This window comes from Leopardus geoffroyi, chromosome X (genome assembly GCF_018350155.1).
Source record: "Leopardus geoffroyi isolate Oge1 chromosome X, O.geoffroyi_Oge1_pat1.0, whole genome shotgun sequence".
In the NCBI taxonomy this organism is placed as follows: domain Eukaryota; kingdom Metazoa; phylum Chordata; class Mammalia; order Carnivora; family Felidae; genus Leopardus; species Leopardus geoffroyi.
Genome location: NC_059343.1, coordinates 35,414,150 through 35,437,292, shown reverse-complemented (window position 1 = coordinate 35,437,292; position 23,143 = coordinate 35,414,150). Strand labels below are relative to the sequence as shown.

Here is a 23,143-nt window from a genome sequence, read left to right as displayed (position 1 = left end):
TAGTTGCCACGCGGTACATTACAGCCCCGTGACTTATTTATTTTATGGCTGGAAGTTTGTACCTCTTGACCCCCCTTCTCCCACCCCAACCCCCTTCCCCTCCGGCAACCACCAATCTGTTCTCTGCATCTGTGAGCTTTGTTTTGTTTTGCTTGCTCATTTGTTTTGTTTCGTAGATTCCACATATAAGTGAAATCATATGGTATTTGTCTTTCTCTGTCTGACTTATTTTGTTTTATCCTGTAGGTCCATCCATGTGGTCGCAAATGGCAAGAGCTCATTCTTTTTAATGACTGAGCTGTAGTTCTCGGTACGTATATGCCGCATCTTTTTCGTCCATTCATCCATCGACGAATTGGTCGATTCCCTATCTTGGATATCGTAAATGATGCTGCGATGAACAGAGGGGTGCCTGTAGCTTTTCAAATTAGTGTTTTCATTTCCTTTGGATATATACCTAGCAATGGAATTACTCTATTTTTAACTTTTTGAGGAACCTCCGTTCTGCTTCCCACAGTGGCTGCACCAATTTACATTCCCACCAAGAATGCGTGAAAGTTCCCTTTTGTGTACACCCTTGCCAATACTTGTTAGTTCTTGTCTTTTTGAGTCTAGTCGTTCTGACAGGTGTGAAATGATATCTCATCGTGGTTTTGATTTGCATTTCCCTGATGATGAGTGACGTTGAGCACTTTTTCATGTGAGTGTTGGCCTTTTGTATGTCTTCTATGGAAAAGCATCGATTCGGGTTCTCTGCCCATTTTTTAATGGGACTGTTTGGTTTTTTGCTCTTGAGCTGTCGAAGTTCTTTGTATATTTTCGATATTAGTACCTTATTGGATATGTAATTTACAAATGTCTTCTCCCATTCCATAGGTGGCCTTTTAATTTTGCTGACAGTTTCCTTTGCTGTGCAGAAGCTTTTTGGTGTGATACAGTCCCACGTCTTTATTTTCGCCTGTGTTGCCCTTGCCTTGGGAGTCAGATCCAAAACAAACAAAAAAAAAAACATCGCCAAGAGTAATGTCAAGGAGCTTACCGTCTATGTTTTTCTTTTAGGAATTATATGAGTTTTGGTCTTCTATTCAAGCCCTTAGTCCATTTTTTTTTTTATTTTTCAATGGTTATTTATTTTTGAGACACAGACAGTGAGAGCCAGGGAGGAGCAGAGAGAGAGAGAGAGAGAGGGAGACACAGAATCCGAAACAGGCTCCAGGCTCTGAGCTGTCAGCACAGAGCCCGACGCGGGGCTTGAACCCACAAAGCACAAGATCACAACCTGAGCTGAAGTTGGACGCTTAACCGACTGAGCCACCCAGGTGCCCCTTAGTCCATTTTTTGAGTTGACTTTTGTGTGTGATGTAATATAGTGCTCCGGTCTCATTTTTCTGCGTGTGGCTGCCCAGTTTTCCCACCACTATTTATTGAACAGACTGTCCTTTCTCCATTGTATATTCTCGCCTCCTTTGCCGTAAATTATGTAGCCATCTGTGCATGGGTCCATTTCTGGGCTCTCTATTCTGTTCCATTTGATCTATGTGTCTGTTTTTATGCCCATACCATACCGTTTTGATTACCATGGCTTTGTAGTATAGCTTGAAATCAGGGAGCGTGATGCCTCCAACTTTGTTCTGCTTTCTCAGATTGCTTTGGCTATTCAGGGTCTTTTGTGGTTCCATACAAATTTTAAGATGGGTTGTTCTATTTCTGAAAAACAAAAAATGCTGCTAGAATTTTGGTAAGGATTGCATTGAATCTATAGACTGCTTTGGGCACGGACCTGACACTTTTCAAAACGCAGTAAAACGTAGTTGGGAGTAAATTAAAGTTTCTCCCTGAAGCCAAAGAAGAAAAATTAGAAGATGAGTCAGCATTTATCTGTGAGCTAAAATTTACTCAGAAAGTTGTGTTTCTTTACATTTTGCCCTAATTAGTGTATCGTATTCTGTATTGAAATCGCGCGTAATTTTTACAGAGAATCAAAGTGTCCTTATTTACATCCGAAATCCCCTATCGAGGCCTTCTCCAGCTCTGACCTCTGAAGGGAAGGAACAGGCCACATATCGCTTCTTCCATAGGACTCAGAAAAGGAGTTAAAACCCAAACGTCTGCGGCATCTGGCAAGCTCAGTCGGTAGAGCATGCGACTCTTGATCTCGGGGCTGTGAGTTCAAGCCCCACATTGGGCACGAAGCCCACTTAAAACAAACAAGCAAACGAAAACATGTCCCCCATTGTAGCAGTTGTATTACCTGCCTACCAAATGGCTTCTGGAAAGACAGTAGTCAGGGAAGTGCAGAAAGAGACACAAAGCCTCTGATGTCAACAGATATTTGTCAAGAAGGTGCTAGGCCCAAAGGCAGTGGCCCGTGTCAATTTCCGCTGCCTTCCTGCCTCTCCAAACCCATGATGCAGCGTGCGAACAGGTTGAAAACCCTCCTGGATGTCCCAAGAGCCCAGCCTTCACTATATTTTGCATCTGCAGCCAGCGGCACTACCGTTATCTTGCAGGCGTTGGGGGCTCCCGACCTCAGGGTGCCAGTGTGTGGGAAGGAGAGGCAAATTGGTGCCTCCAGCCAGTGGTCCTGACACTCGGTTTTGCGTGGGACCTTCCCACGGTTCCTGGCTCCTAGGTGACTGCGTTTCTCAGCTTCACGCCACACCACGGCTCCCTCTCGCATTTATCATTCTTTACCCGCCCCCCATGCCAGCCTCTGATGAGAGGCTGGAAAACCGGCCCTAGGAGGGAGCCAATTACTTACGTGGGGGACCCAGAGGCCAAGCGATGGCTTGGTAACAATCTCTGTGCACCGTGAGGGTTATTATCGCCGGCCACGGTGACCAGCAATGTCTCAGGTCAGGTTCCCTGGAATCAGAGCCCTAGACACGGACTCTCGTGCTAGTGGATTACTGAGGGAGGGCTCTCGGGAGTAAAAGGTCGAGGCAGGAAGGAAACAGACTAGGGCAGGAGAAGGAGCTATAAGTGAAGATGGAGGTTTAGCCTCAGCCTGACCCCCCGGTGGAAGGCGGGGTGGGGGGGATCACAGAGTCTTTTATCCACATACATGACGGAGGGGGTCAGGAGTTTATATCCCCCCGTGTCGGTCAGTCCTTTACTACAGGCCACCCCCACTGGGGGCAGGGAGTCACATAAACCCCAAGCCGTCGGCTGTGGGCCAGGCCGTCCCGCGGACAGAGAGCAGTTCCCGAGAGCAGACTGAAACGGTGAACGGCTCGGCTGGGGATGAGCTCTGTGGTCGGCGCGGGGAATCTGGCCGGACGCCGCAGCGTCCATAAAGGGCTGCCCGCTGATCCAACAGCAAGAGAGAAGGAGGACAGACACAAGGAAAAGCCTCTCGAGGAAGCTGGATGCTCTGGAGCTCCTTGTAGCCACCAGCCGCCAGAACAGACAGACAGGGAACGGCCTCAACCTCACTGGATCCTTCTAGGCAGGCCCAGCAGGTGCCTTCGGAAAAGACCCAATCTAAGAACCACCACGTGTGCCGCCCGATGCTGTTCTAAGCACGTTAGGTCTGTTACTCTCACGTAGCCCTCACGCAACAACCCTGTGAGCGAGATGTTATTGTTTACTGTCCCCATTTTACAGAGAAGGAGACTGTGGCCCAGAGAGGCTAATCAATTCGCCCAAGTTAACAGCTAGAAGTAGTAGAGGCAAGATTTGAACCGAGGTATCCTGGCTCGTGAGGGCTACACCACCACTCTGCTGGCCCCTCGCTGTCCCTCTAGCTGGGGCAGACCCGGTGTTAGAAGGCAGGAGACCAATCTGGATGCCATCAGATGAGCGCGTTTGTAAACCTCGGCATACATCAGAATCACCCCTGGCTGCTTGCTACACTACAGAACCTAGGGCCTCATCCTGAACCTACTGAATCAGGACCCAGGACAGAGAGGCAGGTGACAATCTACACACGGAACAAGCTCCCCAGGTCTTCTGACACCGGCGGTCCACAGATCATTCAGACAAAAGAGCAGAGGCCACGTTCAAGGCCCAGCTCTTGCACTTTCTACCTGTGCGACCTCAGAAAAGTGAAGCAACCTCCCTTGGCCTCAGTTTTTCTCAAATCTGAACGAAAAATAACAGGGGTGCCTGGGTGATTCAATCGGGTGAGCGCCCAACTCTTGATTTCCGCTCACGACATGATCTCGCGAGCCGTGAGATCCAGCCCCGAGTTGGGCTCTGCGGTGACAGCAAGGAACCTGCTTGGGGTTCTCTCTTTCCCTCTCTCTCTGCCCCTCCCCTGCTCATGCTCTCTCTCTCTCTCAATAAATAAACAAACTTTAAAAAATTAAAATAAAATAATTATAATAATAATGTTCCTCTTAAGATTTTATGAAGTTTAGGGGCGTCTGAGTGGCTCAGTCAGTTAGGCATCCAACTTGTAATCTTGTCTTGATCTCAAGGTTGTGAGTTCAAGCCCCATGTTGGGCTCCACGCTGGATATAAAGGGTACTAAAAAAAAAAAAAAAAAAAGATTTTGTAAAGTTTAAATTGCTATGCACACCTAGCATATATATATTTTTTTAATATATGAAATTTATTGTCAAATTGGTTTCCATCATATATATATATTTTTAACTATATGTAGGTATATCTTACATATATACACATATATAATGTGATATATATTACATACATACATGATATATCATCAGAGAGCATATATAATATGTATACATTATGTATGTAATACATCATATATATAATGAATATGTGATATATATGCAATACATCTGATGTCCCGATTACAGAGATTATGCGCTATGCGATATATATGTGTATATTAGACAGAGGTCAAGTAGACCAAACTATTATGGGTGGCCACTTCTAGGGAGAGAAATAAGGGGGTGGGGTAAAAAGGGTAGAGAATGGCCTGGAAGAGGCGTTCACTTTTTACTCTGCATATTAAATTTTAAGTTTTTACAAAGAGAATATATTAAAGCTCTGCATATATAAAATGTATTGCATCCAAACCAAAAAGGCTAAATGGAACCATCTAGATAAGGTGCCTGGCACACAGTAGGTACTCAATGGTAGCTGTCAGTATTATTATCATCATCCACAAACATTTGTTGAGTGTCTATTATGTGCAAGCCATCATACCGAAGCTCCATAGGGAGGCAGAGAAGCACAAAACAAAGTCCGTGCTCTTACGTGCACAAAAACCCCCCAAACGCCCAATGGCAGTGTTTACTTTGGGTCCAATGAGTGCTATAGAAAATAAAGCCTTTAAGGAGTTGAAATGAGAGAGAGATCATTTCCAGCTGGCCTCTTCAGGGGAGGTGGGGCTTGTGCGAGGCATTGAGGAAAAGGGAAGATTTCAATAGGCAGAGAAAGGGGGAGAGAACATTCCAGTGGCAGAAAAGAGCTTGGTTCAAAGGGCAAAGGGACTCCGTAGGCATGCGCAGATGCTGAGGGGACATTTGGCTTGGCTCCCCGGGTCTGCAGGAGCCAACCCCGCCGGATCCGAGGCAGGCAAAGGCTCCCCTCCCTCAACTGAAATAACACAATCTCTAGCCCCAGCCCTTCCGGTGCCTGGAAGGGGGCCAAGATCGACTTTCTGTAACAATTCTTGACCCTTGTGGGCTGAGCCTAGAACGGGAAGCAAAGTAGCCACGGCGATGAAAAGCATTTAAAAAGGGGATCCTCTCCCTTCCCCGCTGGGGCCCAAGGGTCCGCAGGGCACACGCAGGGAGTTCCGGGCGCAGGGTGGAGCGCGCGTGGTAGCGTGGGTCCGGGCGCAATACGTGCGTGTGCGTGCTGCTACGTGTAGCATGTGTGGAGACCGACGCGTGAGCGTGCACGTTGTAACGACATGTGGTATTTCCTGTGATTGTGTGCTGTGATATACTGGCTGGAGTTATGAGTTCAGTGTGTGCTAACCACATTCCTGGAGGCTAATCTCTGTGAGCGACCAAGAAGGGGGCAGAGGGAAGCAAGGAGCCAGCGAGGCATCTATCCACAGAGCACGTCTCCGCCTTCCGTGGGCGGGGCTAGAGCCCGGGGGGGGGGGGGAGGGCCGGGGGGCGGGGGGGGCGGGGGGGCTGGGTAGCCGGCGGAGGTTGCGTGGAAATGTTCCCCTCAAGGCATCGAAGTGATCAGGCCTGCAACTGGCGGCGTGTGGATTCTCCGCGGGCCCCGGAGTCGCCTCGTCATCAGCAAAAGTGCCGCACGGTGGGTGTGCATTTGGCCCTGCCTGTAAAGCACCCCGACATCTCCCTAGATCTGGTGCGTGTGTGCGTGTATATACACAGCGTGTCTAGAGAGACTGGAGGTAAACACTTTTTTAAAAAGTGAGAGCTTGATTAGCCGAACACCACAAGGCCCTGGGAAATTGAATTTAAAGGAAAAATTGGGATAATTGGAACAGCGTATAATATCGAGAATGTTAAACACACACGTCGGCTGAGCACACAGAGTTTATGGCGAGCCCTGATTAAAATGAAGTTTCTGATAATCAAAGTTTTAATGGCAGAGGCTCATTTGAATCTCTTCTGTCTCAAAGGGAGATTAGATATCGTGTGCACAGAATATCTTGTGATAGTTTCCATTCTTCCCGTTGGGTCACATGCATGCTCTGTATGTATGTATTTATTTCATAAAAAGTAACCTACCCTTTGGTCTGCCCCAAAATAGCCAAAACAGGACTTGCCACAGATGTGTTTATCAGATTGCTCTGCAAATGCAAGGAGAGGAAAAGTCTGCCTATCGCCTCAGTGATTTCAAAATCAAAGCCATCCCAGGCACACCAGAAGCCTAAAGCGGCCAAGAGATAGGCCGAGTTTATAAACTTCCATAATATGTTTATTGCAAGGATGGCAATTACCCAATATCCCTGCCCTCCTGGGTCTGAGATCAGAATATTTCCACAGAAAGAAATCTGTGTTTGACTGCATTTAACTGGTCATAATTCCAGATGTCTGGAATGTTCCAACACCAGGCGCAGGGTTGGGGAGGAAGAAAGGAAGCTGACGATCACTCTGTTACAGCTTTGTCGTCGTCGTCGTCGTCGTCGTCGTGTGTGATGGCATGTGGCTGCTGGTGCCTCGTCCTGTCCCCCGTGGCCAGGTGTCGGGGAGCATGGTTGTTTTCGGGAAAAATGGCAGCCTTTTCTGTTCACCTCTGGAAACCCGACACGTCACATCAGAAATGTAATTTCTTTTTCTTTTTAATGTTTATTTATTTTTCGGGGGGGGGGGGCAGAGAGAGAGAGAGACAGAAGATCCGAAGCAGGCCCCGTGCTAACAGCAGACAACCCAATGCGGGGCTCGAACCCACGAACCGTGAGATGATGACCGCCTGAGCCACCCAGGCGCCCCCCAGAGATGTAATTCCTTAATGAAATGACTGCAGCGTGCGTAATTTATGCCAGAACAGAAACAGCTGACATGGCAGAAGGGACACTTGTCCCTGTGGTTGCAGGAGCACATGTGGGCCACATCGCACAGGACTGAATCAGGCCAGCATTACGGGGGCAGCCGGCTAGGAGAATTGCCTCCTCACGCGCTCCTGTAAAGTGTTAAGGTTATTTACGGCGTGCGGCCACGCCGGCCCATTCTACCCGGGTTGTTGGAACACAAATTTGTGTGAACCCAGCCGGTTGTCCCGGACTCCTTCCCGAGCACGAACAAGAAAGGCAGGGTAGTTCTGCAGAATCACCGGGAGGATTTATTCTGTCCTTTCCTCTGGGGCTCTTCTGGCAAACATGAAACATCACAACACCCCATTAAAGGAAGGTGAAGTGACTCATTTCACAGGCAGAAAGACTGATGCGGAGGGTTTGCCTCCGTGGCAAGTTATAGCCAACGGCACAGATTCCGCACCCCCTCCCCCCCCCCCCCCCAGCAAACTGTGATCGTTGCGGGGCGGGGGTGGGGTGTTAAAGTCTGAAGCCTTTACCCATTTCTCACCACTGGGCCAACAGGAAGACTTTCTCCACTGGTCTCTATGCCAGAAAGTCTCCAAAGCCGGGTAACACACACCCTACGTGATACACCAGACAGTCCTCTGAGGGGTAGGGTTGATGGGTTGAATTGGCATCCCACCAACATTGGTATGTTGAAGCCGTAAGCCCCAGTACCTCTGAACGTGACCTTACCTGAAGATGGGATGTTTACAGAGGTCACGGCGTTAAAAATGAGGCCATTAGGGTGGGACTAGTGTCCTTATAAAAGAGGGAAATTTGGACACAGACAGACATAGAGGAAAGACCACATGAAAAGACACAGGAAAAAGACCGGCCAGGGAGAGAGGCCTTGAACAGAGGCCCCCTTGGGGCCCTCGGAAGGAATCAACCCTGCCGGCACCTTGATCTTGGACTTCTGGCCTCCAGAACCGTGCGACGGCACGCCTCTGTTGTTTAAGCTACGCAGCACGTGGTGCTTTGTCACAGCAGCCCTAGGAAGCTAATACAGGTAGGAAGAAAATGCCAGAACTTTCAGTTCTGTCACTATGGTGGTTTGGCTTCTTGATCCTAATTCACGGCTCACGTGGAATGGAAATAACACCGCTGACCACATGACTTTGTGGTGTCTCCCACTGTAGGTCCTAGGTGGCTGTCGTCACATCAGCCTGGGCTCCAGACCTGCCCCAAATCTGTCGCCTGGAGCTCCTGATCAAGAGGAACAAGCAAGGGCGCCTGGGTGGCTCAGTCCGTGAAGCCTCCGACTTGGGCTCAGGTCATGATCTCACGATTGGTGCGTTCGAGCTCCACGTCGAGCTCTGCGCTGACAGCTCGGAGCCTGGAGCCTGCTTCCAATTCTGTGTGTGTGTGTGTGTGTGTGTCTTTCTCTCTCTCTGCCCCTCCCCCACTTGTGCGCTCTATGTCTCTCTCTCTCTCTCAAAAATAAACTTAAAAACAAAGTGTAATTTAAAAAAAGAGAAAGAGAGAAACAAGCAGACGTTCAGCACCGACCCCAATAACCCGAAGGCTCGCAAGTCCTCTAACGACAACGGGTTGATTCACCTCTACACTGTGGGCGTGAAGTCTGGGGCTGATGGCAAATGCATAGTGGTGGTCATGAAGCGGAGATCCCTCCAGGGAAAACCCACCACCCCCTACCTGTGGACCACCATGAACAAGAACGCCCCGGCCACCCTCGGAAGCATCAGGCACAGATCCACAAGAACGAGGACCACCCAGATCCGTACGTGGCCGCCATTCGCACAGCCAGCGCCATCCCTCACCGCCAGAAGCCTGTGACGGTGAAGAGGAAGCGGCCCGCCCCACCAAGAGCTCCTGAGCACCTGCCCCCCACCTCCAAAGCAATAGAGATGTCAACCACTTCAAAAAAAAACAAACAAAAAACAAAAACAAAAAACTGTGACCCGGAGCCACTCCCGGCCAACCTGCAGCCTGAAACAGCCAAGCCCAGCCAAGATCAATCAGATCCCCACAGCCCTGCCGGACCCCGAGCAAGAAAAATAAATTCCCATTATTGTAAGCCACTGAGTTTCGGAGTGTTTGTTCCGCAGCCTTATTGCGGCAAGAGCCGACTGTTACAATGACCAATATGCAACGTGCAGATTGACCCTGGGCCTTGTTTGGGCTGTATGTCACCGCTCGGCATCCAGTGTGACAGGTGAGGAATGCTAAGGCAGGAGTGGCAGTCCTATGACTTGGACAGCATCCACCTCAAATGATTTTTCACCTTCAGCAAATGGCCTGTTATAAGTGCTATATTGAGTTAATTTACAGATTATATTATGTCACTCTAACCAAACTAATCATCACAAAGCAGACAAGGGGCTTGAAATGATTCCTCTAACGAAACTGTGGCTTAAAGAAAGTATTGTAAAAGAAAGCATAAGCTAGGAAGAAGCTGGCAGAGCTTCTTAGATTCTCTTAGATTGAGAGCTAGTTCATTTACAAAAATTTTCACTCTCAGTGGCCCCTCGGTGGCTCAGTCACTTTGGCGTCTGACTCTTTTTTTTTTTTTTTTCAACGTTTTTATTTATTTTTGGGACAGAGGGAGACAGAGCATGAACGGGGGAGGGGCAGAGAGAGAGGGAGACACAGAATCGGAAGCGGGCTCCAGGCTCTGAGCCATCAGCCCAGAGCCCGACGCGGGGCTCGAACTCACGGACCGCGAGATCGTGACCTGGCTGAAGTCGGGCGCTTAACCGACTGCGCCACCCAGGCGCCCCAAGCGTCTGACTCTTGATTTTAGCTCAGGTCACAGTCTGGCGGTTTGTGGGATCGAGCCTCGCATTGGGCTCTGCACTGGCAGCACAGAGCCTGCTTGGGATTCTCTCTCCTCTCTCTCTGCCCCTCCCCTGCTCTCTCTCTCTCTCTCTCTCTCTCAAAATAAATCAATATTAAAAAAAAAAATTCAGGGACACCTGGGGGCCCAGTCAGTTAAGCATCTGACTCTTGATTTCAGCTCAGGTCATGAGTCACGATTTGTGGGTTTGAGCCCCGCATCAGGCTGTGGGCTGATGGCACAGGGCATGCTAAGGATTCTCTCCCCCCGCCCCTTCCCTTCTCCTGCTCGCACTCTCTCTCGCACAAAATAAATAAATAAACTTAAAAAAAGTTCACACTTGACAAGAAGATAATTTGAAATATGGCTTTTTGACTTCTATCGTTAATAATGGACCTCACACATAGGCAGATGGCCTTATGATCTTAGCAAAAAGCATTAGCACGTGAATATAAGTTATAAGTAATTAAATAAACCTATGGTGGGGGGGGGCGTACTAAAATGTTTCACTGTTGGGATTGAGACCACTTGACAGTCACTTGAAAGCTCACAAAAAAAGAAAAAAGGAAAGGAAAGAAAAGAAGAGATGAGACGAGACGAGAAAAGAAAAGAAAAGAAAAGAAAGAAAAAGACTCTTAACCGACTGAGCCACCCAGGCACCCCAAGATTTGATCTTGTTTGCGGTCATGAGTTCGAGCCCCGCATTGGGTATAGAGTTCACTTTAAAACTCTATAGGGGTGGGGCGCCTGGGTGGCTCAGTCGGTTAAGCGTCTGACTTCGGCTCAGGTCATGATCTCGCGGTTCGTGAGTTCAAGCCCTGAGTCAGACTCTGTGCTGATGGCTCAGAGCCTGGAGCCTGTTTCCGATTCTGTGTCTCCCTCTCTCTCTGACCCTCCCCCGTTCATGCTCTGTCTCTCTCTGTCTCAAAAATAAATAAACGTTAAAAAAAAATTTTTTTAAATAAAATAAAATCTTTAGGGGCGCCTGGGTGGCTCAGTCAGTTGAGCGTCTGGCTCTTGATTTTGGCTCAGGTAATGATCCCGGGGTCATGGGATCGAGCCCTACGTTGGGTTCCACACTAAGCTCCTCCCCTGCTTGCTCTCTGTCTCTAAAATAAAATTTAAAAAAAAAAGGAAAAGGAAAAGGAAGTCAGCTCACCATATCAAACTGATTTCTGAACTTGTTGGATATTTTCATTTGTTTTTAATGTTGTGGAATTATGATGGTGTTCTCACTGAAAGACCCATCCCCTTGAAGCACAGAGTACACAGAACCGTGGGCTTTTTCCAGTGCTGTGCTGTGCTCACGCTGTTTCTGAAGCCTAGGGGAGACATGCTGTCACGGAAAAAGTGAGGACAGACCTCGGTGCTGGGCCTAATGAACACCATCCACAGCCAGGATCTGCAGTGCTCTGCGGCAGAGAGGGTGCCTGGGGCCCCTCTCGGAGGCCCCGCTCCCAGCCCTAGCCTCCTCCTAGCTTTGCAAAAACCTCCGTTGACCTTCCCCATCTCCAGCACCACCATTCCAGGCATGGGACAAACGGTGCCTCACTGTCGACCAGAAACTCTGCTCTGAACCCATTGGGTATCCTCCCCCTCCCTTGTGCAAATCTTGCTCCGGGCAGAGGCACCGAGCAGGGTTATGGAGTAAGGGCTTTGTCACGGAACAAGACCTCCCAAGGAGGGGGTGGGGGGTGGAGTCTGGGAAAGGAAGGGTCTGAAGGGGAAGTTGGAGGGTCAGAGGCTAGGCTGCCAGAGCGGGGCCATGAAGGAGAGCTTGGGAGAAGCCCATGGAAGATATGTCTCTACACCTGGCGGCCGGGCTGGCATGACGTGGCTGTGGTGCAGCAGGGCCAGCGGTCGAGAAGCAGAATTGCATGCAGGGCAGAAGAGAGTAAGGACAAGCTGGCACCTTCTGGCACCTTCCGGCACCTTCCGGCACCTTCTGTCGTTCACCGCATCTAACCACGATGACCAAAGAGGAGTGACAGCTGCTTCTCCTCCACCTTCCAAATGTTGTGCAGATTTCCCTTCCGCCCAGCCCTGATCTGGAACCATAAAAGGAAGGGAATTGGGGGAGACGCCCCTGCAGCCTGGTCAAGGTGACACGACACAAACCCTCCCCAGGGGTCAAGATTTGAACTGATTGCCAGAGGGTCTGCTGTCGCTCTTCGGCCCTGCCAGTTTCAAGGGGAGGATTATGTTGCCCGTCCTCAGACATTCCTGTACCCCAGGACTGGGCAGGTGCACTTGGCTCGTGAAAGGAAAGACCTTCACGGGCAGCCTCTTCCAAGCCTCCCCTGCAGGTCAACCTCAACGCGGTCATTTTAACCCACTTACCACTTGAGAAAGATGATTTCAGGCTGGGAGACTCAGAGAGAGAGAGAGAGAGAGAGGGAGAAGGAGAGACAGAAACAGCTAAGGGCCTGTGGCAGGTTGTATTTTTCAAAGATGGCCACTGCTATGGACTGAGTAGTGTCCCCCCCTACCCCGGAAGTCATACATTGAAGCCCTAATCCACAGTGTGACTGTATTTGGAGACAGGGCCTATGAGGAGGTAATTAAGGCTAAGTGAGATCATAGGGGTGGGGCCCTAATCCATTAAGAGTAGCATCCACATAAAAAGAGGAAGACACTCCTGGGACGTGCACGCAGAGAAGAGGTCATGAGAGGACGCAGAGAGAACAGGTCTGCAAGCCAAGGACAGAGACCTCAGGAGAAACCAAACCTGCCAACACCTTGCTCTTACACTTTTAGCCCCCAGAACTGTGAAAGAACAAATTTCCGTTGTTTAAGCCCCGCAGCCTGTAGGATCAAGAACTGCTCTGAAGATCGAGGTCTGTGGGGAACCCCTCTGAGGCCGGCTTCCGGGCGCCTCCCGTACTACGGGCTGGGGGCTTAAACACCAGAGATCTGATTTGTCACAGGTCCAGCGCTAGACGTCTCCAGGGATGGAGTCTATGTCCCCTTTCCCTTGAACCCGATCAGGCTGTCGTGACTGCGTCCACCAACAGAAGACAGCAGAAGCTAGGTCATGAAAATGCTGGGGCGCCTGGGTGGCTCGGTTGGTTGAGCGTCCAGCTTCGGCTCAGGTCATGAGCTCACGGGCCCCTGCGTTCGAGCCCCGCACTAGATCTGTGAGTGAAGGAGCCTTCGGATGGCTCCAGTCCCCAGCAGTCAGGCCTCCCCAGAGACACTGTATGGACTAGAGACCGAGCTGACCCCCACTGGCGTCGCCCAGACTACAGATTTGTAAGCAACATACGTGATTGCTGTTTTGAGCCGCTAATTTGGCGGTGTTTTGTTATGCAGATAACCAGAACTAAGGGGCTTCGGAACAAATGCATCCAGGACACCCCCTGGGGGGAAAGGAAGCCAAGTCAGTAGACAGGCTTTACCTGCTTTGGGGGTCGTTGCAGTGATTCCAGACAATCAAATCGATACAAACCTCTGGCATCAAAGGCGACGGAACAGGCTGTCAGCTGAGCGTTTCTGCAAAGACCACACCCACTTTTACCATTCCCGTTCGTTTTCGGAGGACTGTGAAAGTCTTCCCAAGGAGATCTGTTCATTATTATTATTATCAAGGTTGATCAGGCTCCGGACAGAGTTTAAAGGGAACAGATGTGCAGAAAGAAGATGGTAGAACCTGGAGGTCAAGCTGGAGGCGAGAATAATTAAAGGTCAAACTCCAGGTTTGCATTTGGTATTTATAGAACGTTCCGCGCTTGGTGTGACGGTTTTAAAACCAGGCTGATGAGGGAAGCTCCCTTCAGCTCTTAACAGGAGGGAAAGGATTTTACCATAAGGAATCCAGCCTGTCTAGTTCAAAGTTTTAAAAGGCAGCGTGATTAAGCGGCTTTGTTGCTTCGGGTGATGCTGTAAAGGTGAACAGGGCTGGGAGAGGAGGCTGTGTGAACAAAACAAAGCCAAACAAAACACTTTTTTCCCCCGACCGGGCACCCCGGGCTGTCAGCCGCGGGTCCCCGGGTCATCAAAAGCTGTTTTCTCCTCCGTTGCTACCGGCCCCCCCTCCTCCCCCCAGGCTCGGAAGGAGCACGGAGCGCTGCTTATGGCATTTGACAGGGGCCAAGGCAAATCAGGGAGGTGGCGTTCCGGTACATTGTGAGAGTCACCAAAGGAGGCGCACCTCTGCTCTGCTTCTCGCCCCTCTTTCCCCTCCCGTCTTCAGCATAGAACATCCCAGAAACTCCTCTGTGTGTCTTTCAGCTTGTTGTTATCGGCTTTCGAGAACTGGATGTCTCCTTTTGTTTCCTGAAGCTTTGATGGGGGGGGGGGAGGGGAGGGGGAGGGGAGGGGGGGGGAGGCGAGAGGGACCCGTGCTCCAGGCTCAGACCGATCTCCCAGGGATCGTTTTGCAAACGGGTCCCGGTCCAAACCTTCCAAAGGCGCGGATGGAGAGGCTTGTAAGAACTTGTCTACGCCGGCACTGCATTTCTTCGTGAAAATGGGGTTGCTGTGACGGACTGTACGTAGCTATTGAGGAGGAAGAAAGATTATGAAGACCACGTGGCAACATGGAAGAAGGCAGGCGTGATATAACGTTACACGAAATACCAAACTGTGCCCGGGTGTCGTTGCAACAATGTTAAAAGCGGATCAGGAAGCAGTGACTCGAACGGATACAGGACCGCCACAGTTCATATACAGTGGAAATCACCCAAGTGCCCACAGACAGATGAAGGGAGACACAACCCGTGGATACAATGGAATATCATTTGACCTTGAAAAGGAGTGAAATTCTGACATACATATGCTCCAAGGCTGAAGCTTGAGGATGTTATGGAAATAATATGAAATAAGCCAGTTGCAAAAGGACACCTACTGTATAAGTCCCCTTCCTGAAGTCCCTAGGGTGGTCAGATTCATAGAGACAGAAAGTAGATCAGTGTTTGCTGGGGGGGGTGGGGGTGGGGGGGTGGGAGTTAGTGTTTAATAGGGGCAGAGTTTCTGCTTGGGAAGTCGCAAAAGTTCTGGAGATGGACGGTGGTGATGGTTGCCCGACAACGTGAATGTGTTTAATGCCTAAACACAAAATGATGAAGTCTATGTTATGTATATGATACAGTGAAAAAATTGATTTTCTTAAAAGTTAAGTCGGGGGGGTGCCTGAGTGGCTCAGTCCGTTCAGCAGCCGACTTGGGCTCAGGTCATGATCGCACTATTCGTGAGTTCAAGCCCCACATGGGGCTCTGCTGACAGCTCAGAGCCTGGAGCCTGCTTTGGCTCCTCTGTCCCCCTCTCTCTGCCCCTCCCCCATTTGTGCTCTCCCCCAAAATAAATAAATCTTTAAAATAAAATAAAATGGTTAATTGTATGTTGGGTGAATGTCACCTCAATATTTTAAAAAGTGGATTAGGAGGACCTTGAAAGGGAACATAAGAAAAGGCAAACAGATTAGGATCGTATCGGTGGCTTCATTTTGGTTTCTGGAAAAAAAAAAAAAACTGTTAAAACAGTTTGGGCAATGTACTTTTCACGTGTTTAAGATAAATCCGTCGGGCAAAAAGTCTATTATAAAAAACAAACTGTTAATCAACTGTAGCATAAGTCTTGTACAGAGAGAAACACCATAAGGAAAGAGAAATCGAGGACTGAGCTAAGATGTGGCTTGTCACTTTTTTTTTTTTAAGTTTATTTATTTATTTTGAGTAGAGGGGAGGGACAGAGAGACAATCACCAAGCGGGCTCTGCACCGTTAGCGTGGACCCCCGGCGAGGGACTCGATCCCACAAACCCCGAGATCATGACCTGAGCTGAAATCAAGGAAAAAAAAGAAATAAATATTCAACAGCCAGTGTTGCCAGCATGATGCTGGGCCCAGAACGTAGAGAAACGAGAGAAGCTGCCGCACGCAGAGGCTGCCTAAAGGGAGACAGGGCACGTCGGCCGGACCTGGGGCCATGATGGGATTTTCAAAGGCCAAGTGGAAAGGGGAGACCCTCCAGCGTGAGAGAATAAGCAGGGGGCAGGAATGCCAAAGTCTTTGGTCAGGAGAAGGGAGGGGCAGGCAGGGGGTGTGCCAGGCGAGCTGAATGCAGCACAGTTAAGCAAGCTGTGAACGGCTCCCCGAGGGACAAACGCTGTGACCAGTAGGCAACGAGGAGCCATGGTTGACTCCTGACCCAGGGGGGCAGGAGAGGCCCAAACACGGCCGGAGCCTCAGCCCTGACGCGGATTACGGTAGCAGCAACGAGGAGCAATTCTGGAAACCCTACTCTCTCATTGATGGTTTAGAGTTTCTCGTCCCCGAAGGGAACGCTTTTGCAAAATACATTCATTCCTCTGCTTCTTTTCCAAACCTCATGAAAATGAGAGTAAAGGAATTTTTAAAAGGCATTTGCCTGCAAGTATAGAGGGAACAGGAAAGGAGAAAATAGCCCAGAGTTTTGGAAGCTGGAAAGCAGAGGGTTGTTTGGTGACTAACTTACAGCAACACTAAGAAAACCGAACCCTGGGACGCCCGGGTGGGTCAGTTGGTGAAGCATCTGACTTTGGTTCAGGTCATGATCTCGCGGTTCCCGAGTTCAAGCCCCACATCGGGTGAGCACAAGACCTGCTTCTGATGAGCCCCCACTTCTCTCTCTCTCCCTGTCCCTCGCTCACTTGCACCCATTCTCTCTCTCTCTCTCTCAAAAAAAAAAAAAAAAAAAAAAAAGGCTGAACCTTAAGCTGGCAGTGGGGAAGCGCTGAGAAACTACCAGAATTGCATCACAGAACCTGTCTCCCCTCCAAAGACCCAGAAGCAGCCGCGCAGGTGCTTCTGGAAGTGGAGGTGACACTGATCAACTGCAAGTCCTTTCTAGAAGCAGTCAGGTATTCAGGTGCCTTCCCTGCTCTGTACATGTAAGTAACTGTCCCCTCACAAACACCCCCTCCAGGCAGAAGGCTGGACCTCTACTATCCGGACAGAAGTCAAGAAAAGAGTCTTTGGACAGAGATCCCAGGCACTGCTGAAAGTACTATGCTCAAATGCAAACAGAGAGATTAAGTGTAAGTTTTCTTATCAGTATCGTGCCCCCAGCCAAGCTCTCCTGCCCACTCAACTCCCAGACACTCGACCTTCCTGCTCAGGGGCCCTCTAGGGAGGAGGTTGGATACTGACATCAGACATTTCTCCATTAAAAAGCCTAGCCAGATCACCGTAGAACTGTGGTTCTCAGAATCCCCTGGACGGTTTGTTAAAACACAGACAGCCAGGGTTTTGAATCCAATAAATCTAGAGCGGGGATTACGAATGTGCATTACTTAGAATTTCCCAGGTGATGCTGCTGCCGGCCGGGGGGACCACACTTTGAAAACGGCTGCTCTAGAGTGAAGTCTGCGTTTGGCAGGCCACATGCACACACACAGAGGGTCCTAGCAGCTTTTGGGCCGACACACAACTGTAAATGTCAGCACAGAACTGGTGATCGCCAGACATCTAGGACAACCTCTAATGTGAACGACAAAGACCAAAAGGAACAGATAAAGCCTCCTGAAGGGAGCAGACTATGCTGGGGAATGTAAACCCCACCCGAACACACGACAGGTATGTGCACATGCCTATCAATAAGGTCCCACAGGAGACATTATTTTAATAGTATTAAAAAGAGGGGCCTCTGGGTGGCTCAGTCAGTTACGTGTCCGATTTTGGCTCAGGTCATGATCTCACCGTTCATGAGTTCGAGCCCCGTGTCAGGCTCTGTGCTGACAGCTCGGAGCCTGGAGCCTGCTTCCGATTCTGTGTCTCCCTCTCTCTCTGCCTCTCCCTCTCTCTCAAAAATGAAAAAACATTAAAAAAATTTTTTTAATAGTTTTAAAAAGAAGCATTCAGGGGCGCCTGAGTGGCTCAGTCAGTTAAGCATCTGACTTCCGCTCAGGTCATGATCTCACACTTTGTGAGTTCGAGCCCCATGTCAGGCTCTGCACTGACAGCTGAGAGCCTTCTTGGGATTCTCTCTCTCCCTCTCTCTCTGCCCTGCCCCCACACTCTCTCTCTTTCAAAATAAATAAATAAACTTTAAAAAAAAAAAAGAAGAAGAAGAAGAATTCAGGGAATAAAAAGGAACTTCCAGAGAATCAAATTTGAGCTATTGGAAATTTAAAATATGACAGCATAAATGAAAAAAAAATTAAGTAGAAGAAGTTGAATATAAAGTTGGGAATGTTTCCTGGAAAATCGAGAAAAGAAAAAAAAGATGAGAACTGGAAAAAAATTATAAATGATTAGCTTGAAAGTTCAAATAAACAGAGTTTTAGAAAGAAAAAACAGAGGTGGAGGGAAGAAAACATCAAAGAAAGAATTTAAGAAAACATCCCATACCTAAAGGACATGAGCTTATAGATTAAAAGGACCATTGAAGGGGTGCCTGGGTGGCTCAGTCATTTGAGTGTCTAACTCTTGATTTTGGTTCAGGTCATGATCGCAGGGTCTCAGGATCGAGCCCCTCATGGGGCTCTGCACTGAGCGTGGAGCCTGCCTGAGATTCTCTCTCTCTCTCTCTCTCTCTCTCTCTAAAACAAGGAAGGAAGGATGGAAGGAAGGAAGAGAGGGAGGGAGGGAGGGAGGGAGGGAGAGAGATAGAGAAAGAAAGGAAGGAAGAAAGGAAGAAAGAAAAACAGGAAACCATTAGAATACATACAACAGTGGATGACAATAGACCCACATAAGTGCAAACCATCATGAACTTTCAGAGTGCTGGAGACAAAGATCCTGAAAGCTTCTAAAGAGAAAATATGTATTACACACAAGGATTGAGAGTCCGTATGGCCCTGGACTTCTCCATAGCAACCCTGAAATTTGGGAAAAAAAGAGAAAAAAAATGCGTTTCAAAATTCTCGGGGGAAACGATCCAACTTAGAATTCTATATCCAGCCAAACTATCCGTTAAGTGTGAGCATAGAAAAATACTTCTCTGACGTGCGAGATCTGAAAACATTGCTGCCCATGCATCCTTTCTCAGAAAGCTGCAGGACAAGATGAGTCATCAAATGTTAGGAAAAATCAAGAAAGAGGAAATGTGGAATCCAGGGAACTTGGGGTGCCACCGAAGACAGAGGCAGAGAGAATCTCCCAAATGAGAGGAGACACAGAGTGACCACTGAACAGTAATCACAGGGAGTGACTCCTCTAGATGGGGACTGCTCAGAAGCTTCCTGCTAAGCCATGGCCAACAAGGTCTTGAGCTGTTTGGACACAGTGAGAAATCTAGTCAATTGGAAGGGTTTGGGCTTTAGCAACCTCCTTAAACCGAGGCAGCCAGAAGGTGGTAAGACAGCTCAGTGACTACAGCCTGGCCTGAATTCCGATTTTCCATGCAAAGATGAAAAGGCCCAGATCCCGCCTCTGCCTTCCTCCACCAGCAGCCACATCCCCGTGCACATTTGGAAAGGCAAAAATATCTAGGCCAATTTTATCACACTAAAAAGGGAAAAGAATCATCAAAGTTCAAACTCTCCATCATCAAATGACCTCAGAGTCTCCCCAGTGTGAAATTCCAAATGTCTGGATCCTGGCACTCTCGTGGGTAGAAGGGAAACGGGTGATTGGCAATGGTCATTGTTTTATTGAACGAGAACTTGCTAGGGTATAATTAGATGACACAGATTCCTTTTTCGTTTTTTATAGGGAAGCATTTTGCCGTTACATCGGAGTATGGCATATGTTTTGTGGCCAGGGATGTTTCACTCAGATAGTATCTCTTTCAGTGGTTCATTTAAAGCCAAAATGACACCAAAATGGACCAAGTGGTCCAACTGTTCTCTCCCCAGCCGCACCCCAGAGCTACAGGGCAGGTAAGTGTCTGTCCCCTTTTCCACTTCCCGTCCGTGGGCCTGGCTGCTGTTAGTGATCTGCGTGAGGAATCCCAGTCCCATTGTACAGTTTTCCTGGTATAAAATGTAGGACTAATCGGGGGTGGAAAAGTATCCCAGTAGGTTGAGGTAAATAACAAGTCTTGTCTAGGTGCCCCCCCCAAAAAAAACCACCTGCACCCTCCAAATAATCCATCGCATGACTCCATGATATAATCAAGAGTCTTTCAAAGAGGGACGAATCCCTGTGGCCCAGGCTTTGGCCTCATCCTCCTGCCTGTCACGCATTCACATGCCCACCAGCCGTGAGGACCCTTTCCAATCTCCCTACCCCAACACATCTCCTCCAACCAGACGAGGGGTCACTTCCAGACGGAGCCCCCAAACCCCTGTGCCCCCTACCTTCTGTCCACCTACATAGGCAGCCTACTCTCAGAGGCCCAGGACTGTTCGCTGCTCGTCTCCCCTCAGATTGTGCCAAGGGAGGGTGGAGAGGGGAGATAATTCATCTTTGAATGAACGAACAAATGAATGAGCAAACAAAATAAATGCATGAATAATATGACTTCGGCGGAGGGGCGCCTGGGTGGCTCAGTAGGTTAAGAGTCTGACTCTTGATTTCAGCTCAGGTCACGACCTCACAGTTCATGGGATCGAGTCCCACGTTGGGCCTCGCGTGTGGAACCTGCATGGGATTCTCGCGCGCGCGCTCTCTTTCTCTTTGCCCTTCCCCTGCTCTCGCTCAGTCTCAGAATAAAGAAATAAACTTAAAAAAAAATATGGGGGCGCCTGGGTGGCGCAGTCGGTGAAGCGTCCGACTTCAGCCAGGTCACGATCTCGCGGTCCGCGAGTTCGAGCCCCGCGTCGGGCTCTGGGCTGATGGCTCAGAGCCTGGAGCCTGTTTCCGATTCTGTGTCTCCCTCTCTCTCTGCCCCTCCCCCGTTCATGCTCTGTCTCTCTCTGTCCCAAAAATAAATAAATGTTGAAAAAAAAATTTTTTTTTAAAAAATATATGACCTAGGGGCTTTGGTAAACGCCGCATAAATTTATTGTGTCATGTGACTGCCAAAAAATGCTAATACCAAAGGCTTATCCTGTTGAGCTGTTGTCCTCAGCATTGTGCTGTGGTGCATTGACAACTTTAGTTCCTCTCTTATTATTTAGGATTTAAAAATATACATAAAAGCCGTAAGGTAAATATTAATGGAGATTCATTTCTTTTTAATTTTTTTTTAATGTTTATTTATTTTTGAGACACAGAGTGCGAGCAGGGGATGGGCAAAGAGACACAGACTCCAAAGCAGGCTCCAGGCTCCGAGCTGTCAACACAGAGCCCGACGCGGGGCTCGAACTCACAAACCGAAAGATCATCACCTGAGCTGAAGTCGGACGCTCAACCGACTGAGCCACGCAAGCTCCCCGAGATTCATTTCTTTTTATTTGTAGATTCAAATCGATGTCACTAGTCTCTATGTTTACTGTGCAGCTTGCCATTTGCAAATGCCCTTACTCGGCCAGTACAACGGTAAATGTTTGTCACCCGTGGCACCTGCGTGACCAGGAGAAGAACAGGAGGCCGACCGACTTTCTCCTCCACTGTCAGCACATCGTGACGCATTGCAGCTTACAGGTGCCCAGCGATGTGGATTTACTGATCATATGACCTAGTTTTAACTTAACTCTGATGAACAGCAGAAGCCTCCGGAGCGGAGGTCCTTAAACGTAAATAAATACAGTGGATTGCAAAGGAAGCCAACAGCATTTAAATCATTACCAAATTATTAAAACAAACTTGTGATACAGATATTTATGTGCTTCTTTCGTAAATCATTAACTAACAAGTTCCTGTGGCAGATCGAATAACTATCATCATTTCATAGTGCTGATGAGCATAAATGATATTTCAAGATATCTGCCACAACGGGAATGTGATTTCAATTGGTGACGGTCGCAGGTACGGCTAATGCTACAGAGGTTTGTTGCTTAGGTTCGAAATCGAAGGAAATGCTGAATTTCAGTGAGAAGCTAGTGAAAATGAAGATATCGTTTTTTTCCCGCATCCAGTTCACAGACCCTGTGAATTTTATCCTTGAACCTCAGGTTAAGAGCCCTGGCCTATGACAGAGTAAAGGCTACTGGTCCCGCTTCTCGAAACCTGGCTATCAGGTGTTCTGTTGAATATCATTTAAAAACAAGTATAGCCAGCCTCCAAGTGAATCACGAATCGCACACGAAAGCCCCCTTGTGTGTGGTCCCTGGGCTTGTCAGATTCATAGACCCCCTCTCAGGCGATGGCAGAGGTGCTAGTATATTTCCAGTCAATTCCCATGTCTGGAGCATCCACGGAAACTTATTTCCCACAGATGTAAATCCTAATGGGTGAGCCTTCTGATGCAGATTTAGATATCGTTGATGTGCTCCAGGTAGTTGTCTTTGCAGCTTGGATTTCTGATTCGGGTTTTTCAAATGCTAACCTCTTCTACGGTGGATATTAAAAACAGCCAAGACTCGCAGAGCCACACTGAAGCACTTTGTTACAGACTGGATTGTGTCGTCCCCCGACCTCAAATTCATAGCTTGAAACCCTAACCCACAATGTGGCTGAGCTTAGAATCTGTAGGGAGATAATGAAGGTCAAAGGAGGTCATAAGGGTGGGGCTCTGATCCTATAGGACAGGTGTCCTTATGAGAAGAGGAAGAGACATCAGAGAACTCTTTCTCTGCATGCACAGGGGGAAGACCGCGTGAGGACAGAGCAAGAAAGTGGCCATCTCTAAATCAGAAAGAGAGGCCTCACCAGGAACCAAATTTGCCAGGAGCTTGATCTTGGAATTCTAGCCTCCAAAACTTGGGAGAAAACAAATTTCTGTTGTTTAAGCCACCCAATCTGTCATACTTTGCTACAGCAGCCCGAGCTGGCTCGGACACCCGCCCTCCGTGGATGGGGCTTTTGACTATTTCAAACAACAGCAGAAGTGACACTTTGTGACTTCCAAAGCTACATAAAAAACAGCCATGCAGATCCTGTCTCGCCTGGGGGGAAGAGGGAGAGGGGGAACACTCGCTCTTAGAGTCTGAGTCATCGAGTAAGAAGTCTTGCATTATGG

General features: G+C 48.7%; 1 protein-coding gene across 1 annotated transcript; it reads left to right on the top strand.

Annotated features, from left to right (window-relative positions):
* The first annotated feature begins 6,090 nt into the window (after positions 1-6,090).
* On the top strand, positions 6,091-9,525 carry LOC123594343. Its single transcript, XM_045471144.1, is given in 3 exon segments — positions 6,091-6,246; positions 8,900-9,131; positions 9,134-9,525. Coding segments are annotated over 3 exon segments (780 nt in total).
* The last annotated feature ends 13,618 nt before the right edge of the window (positions 9,526-23,143 follow it).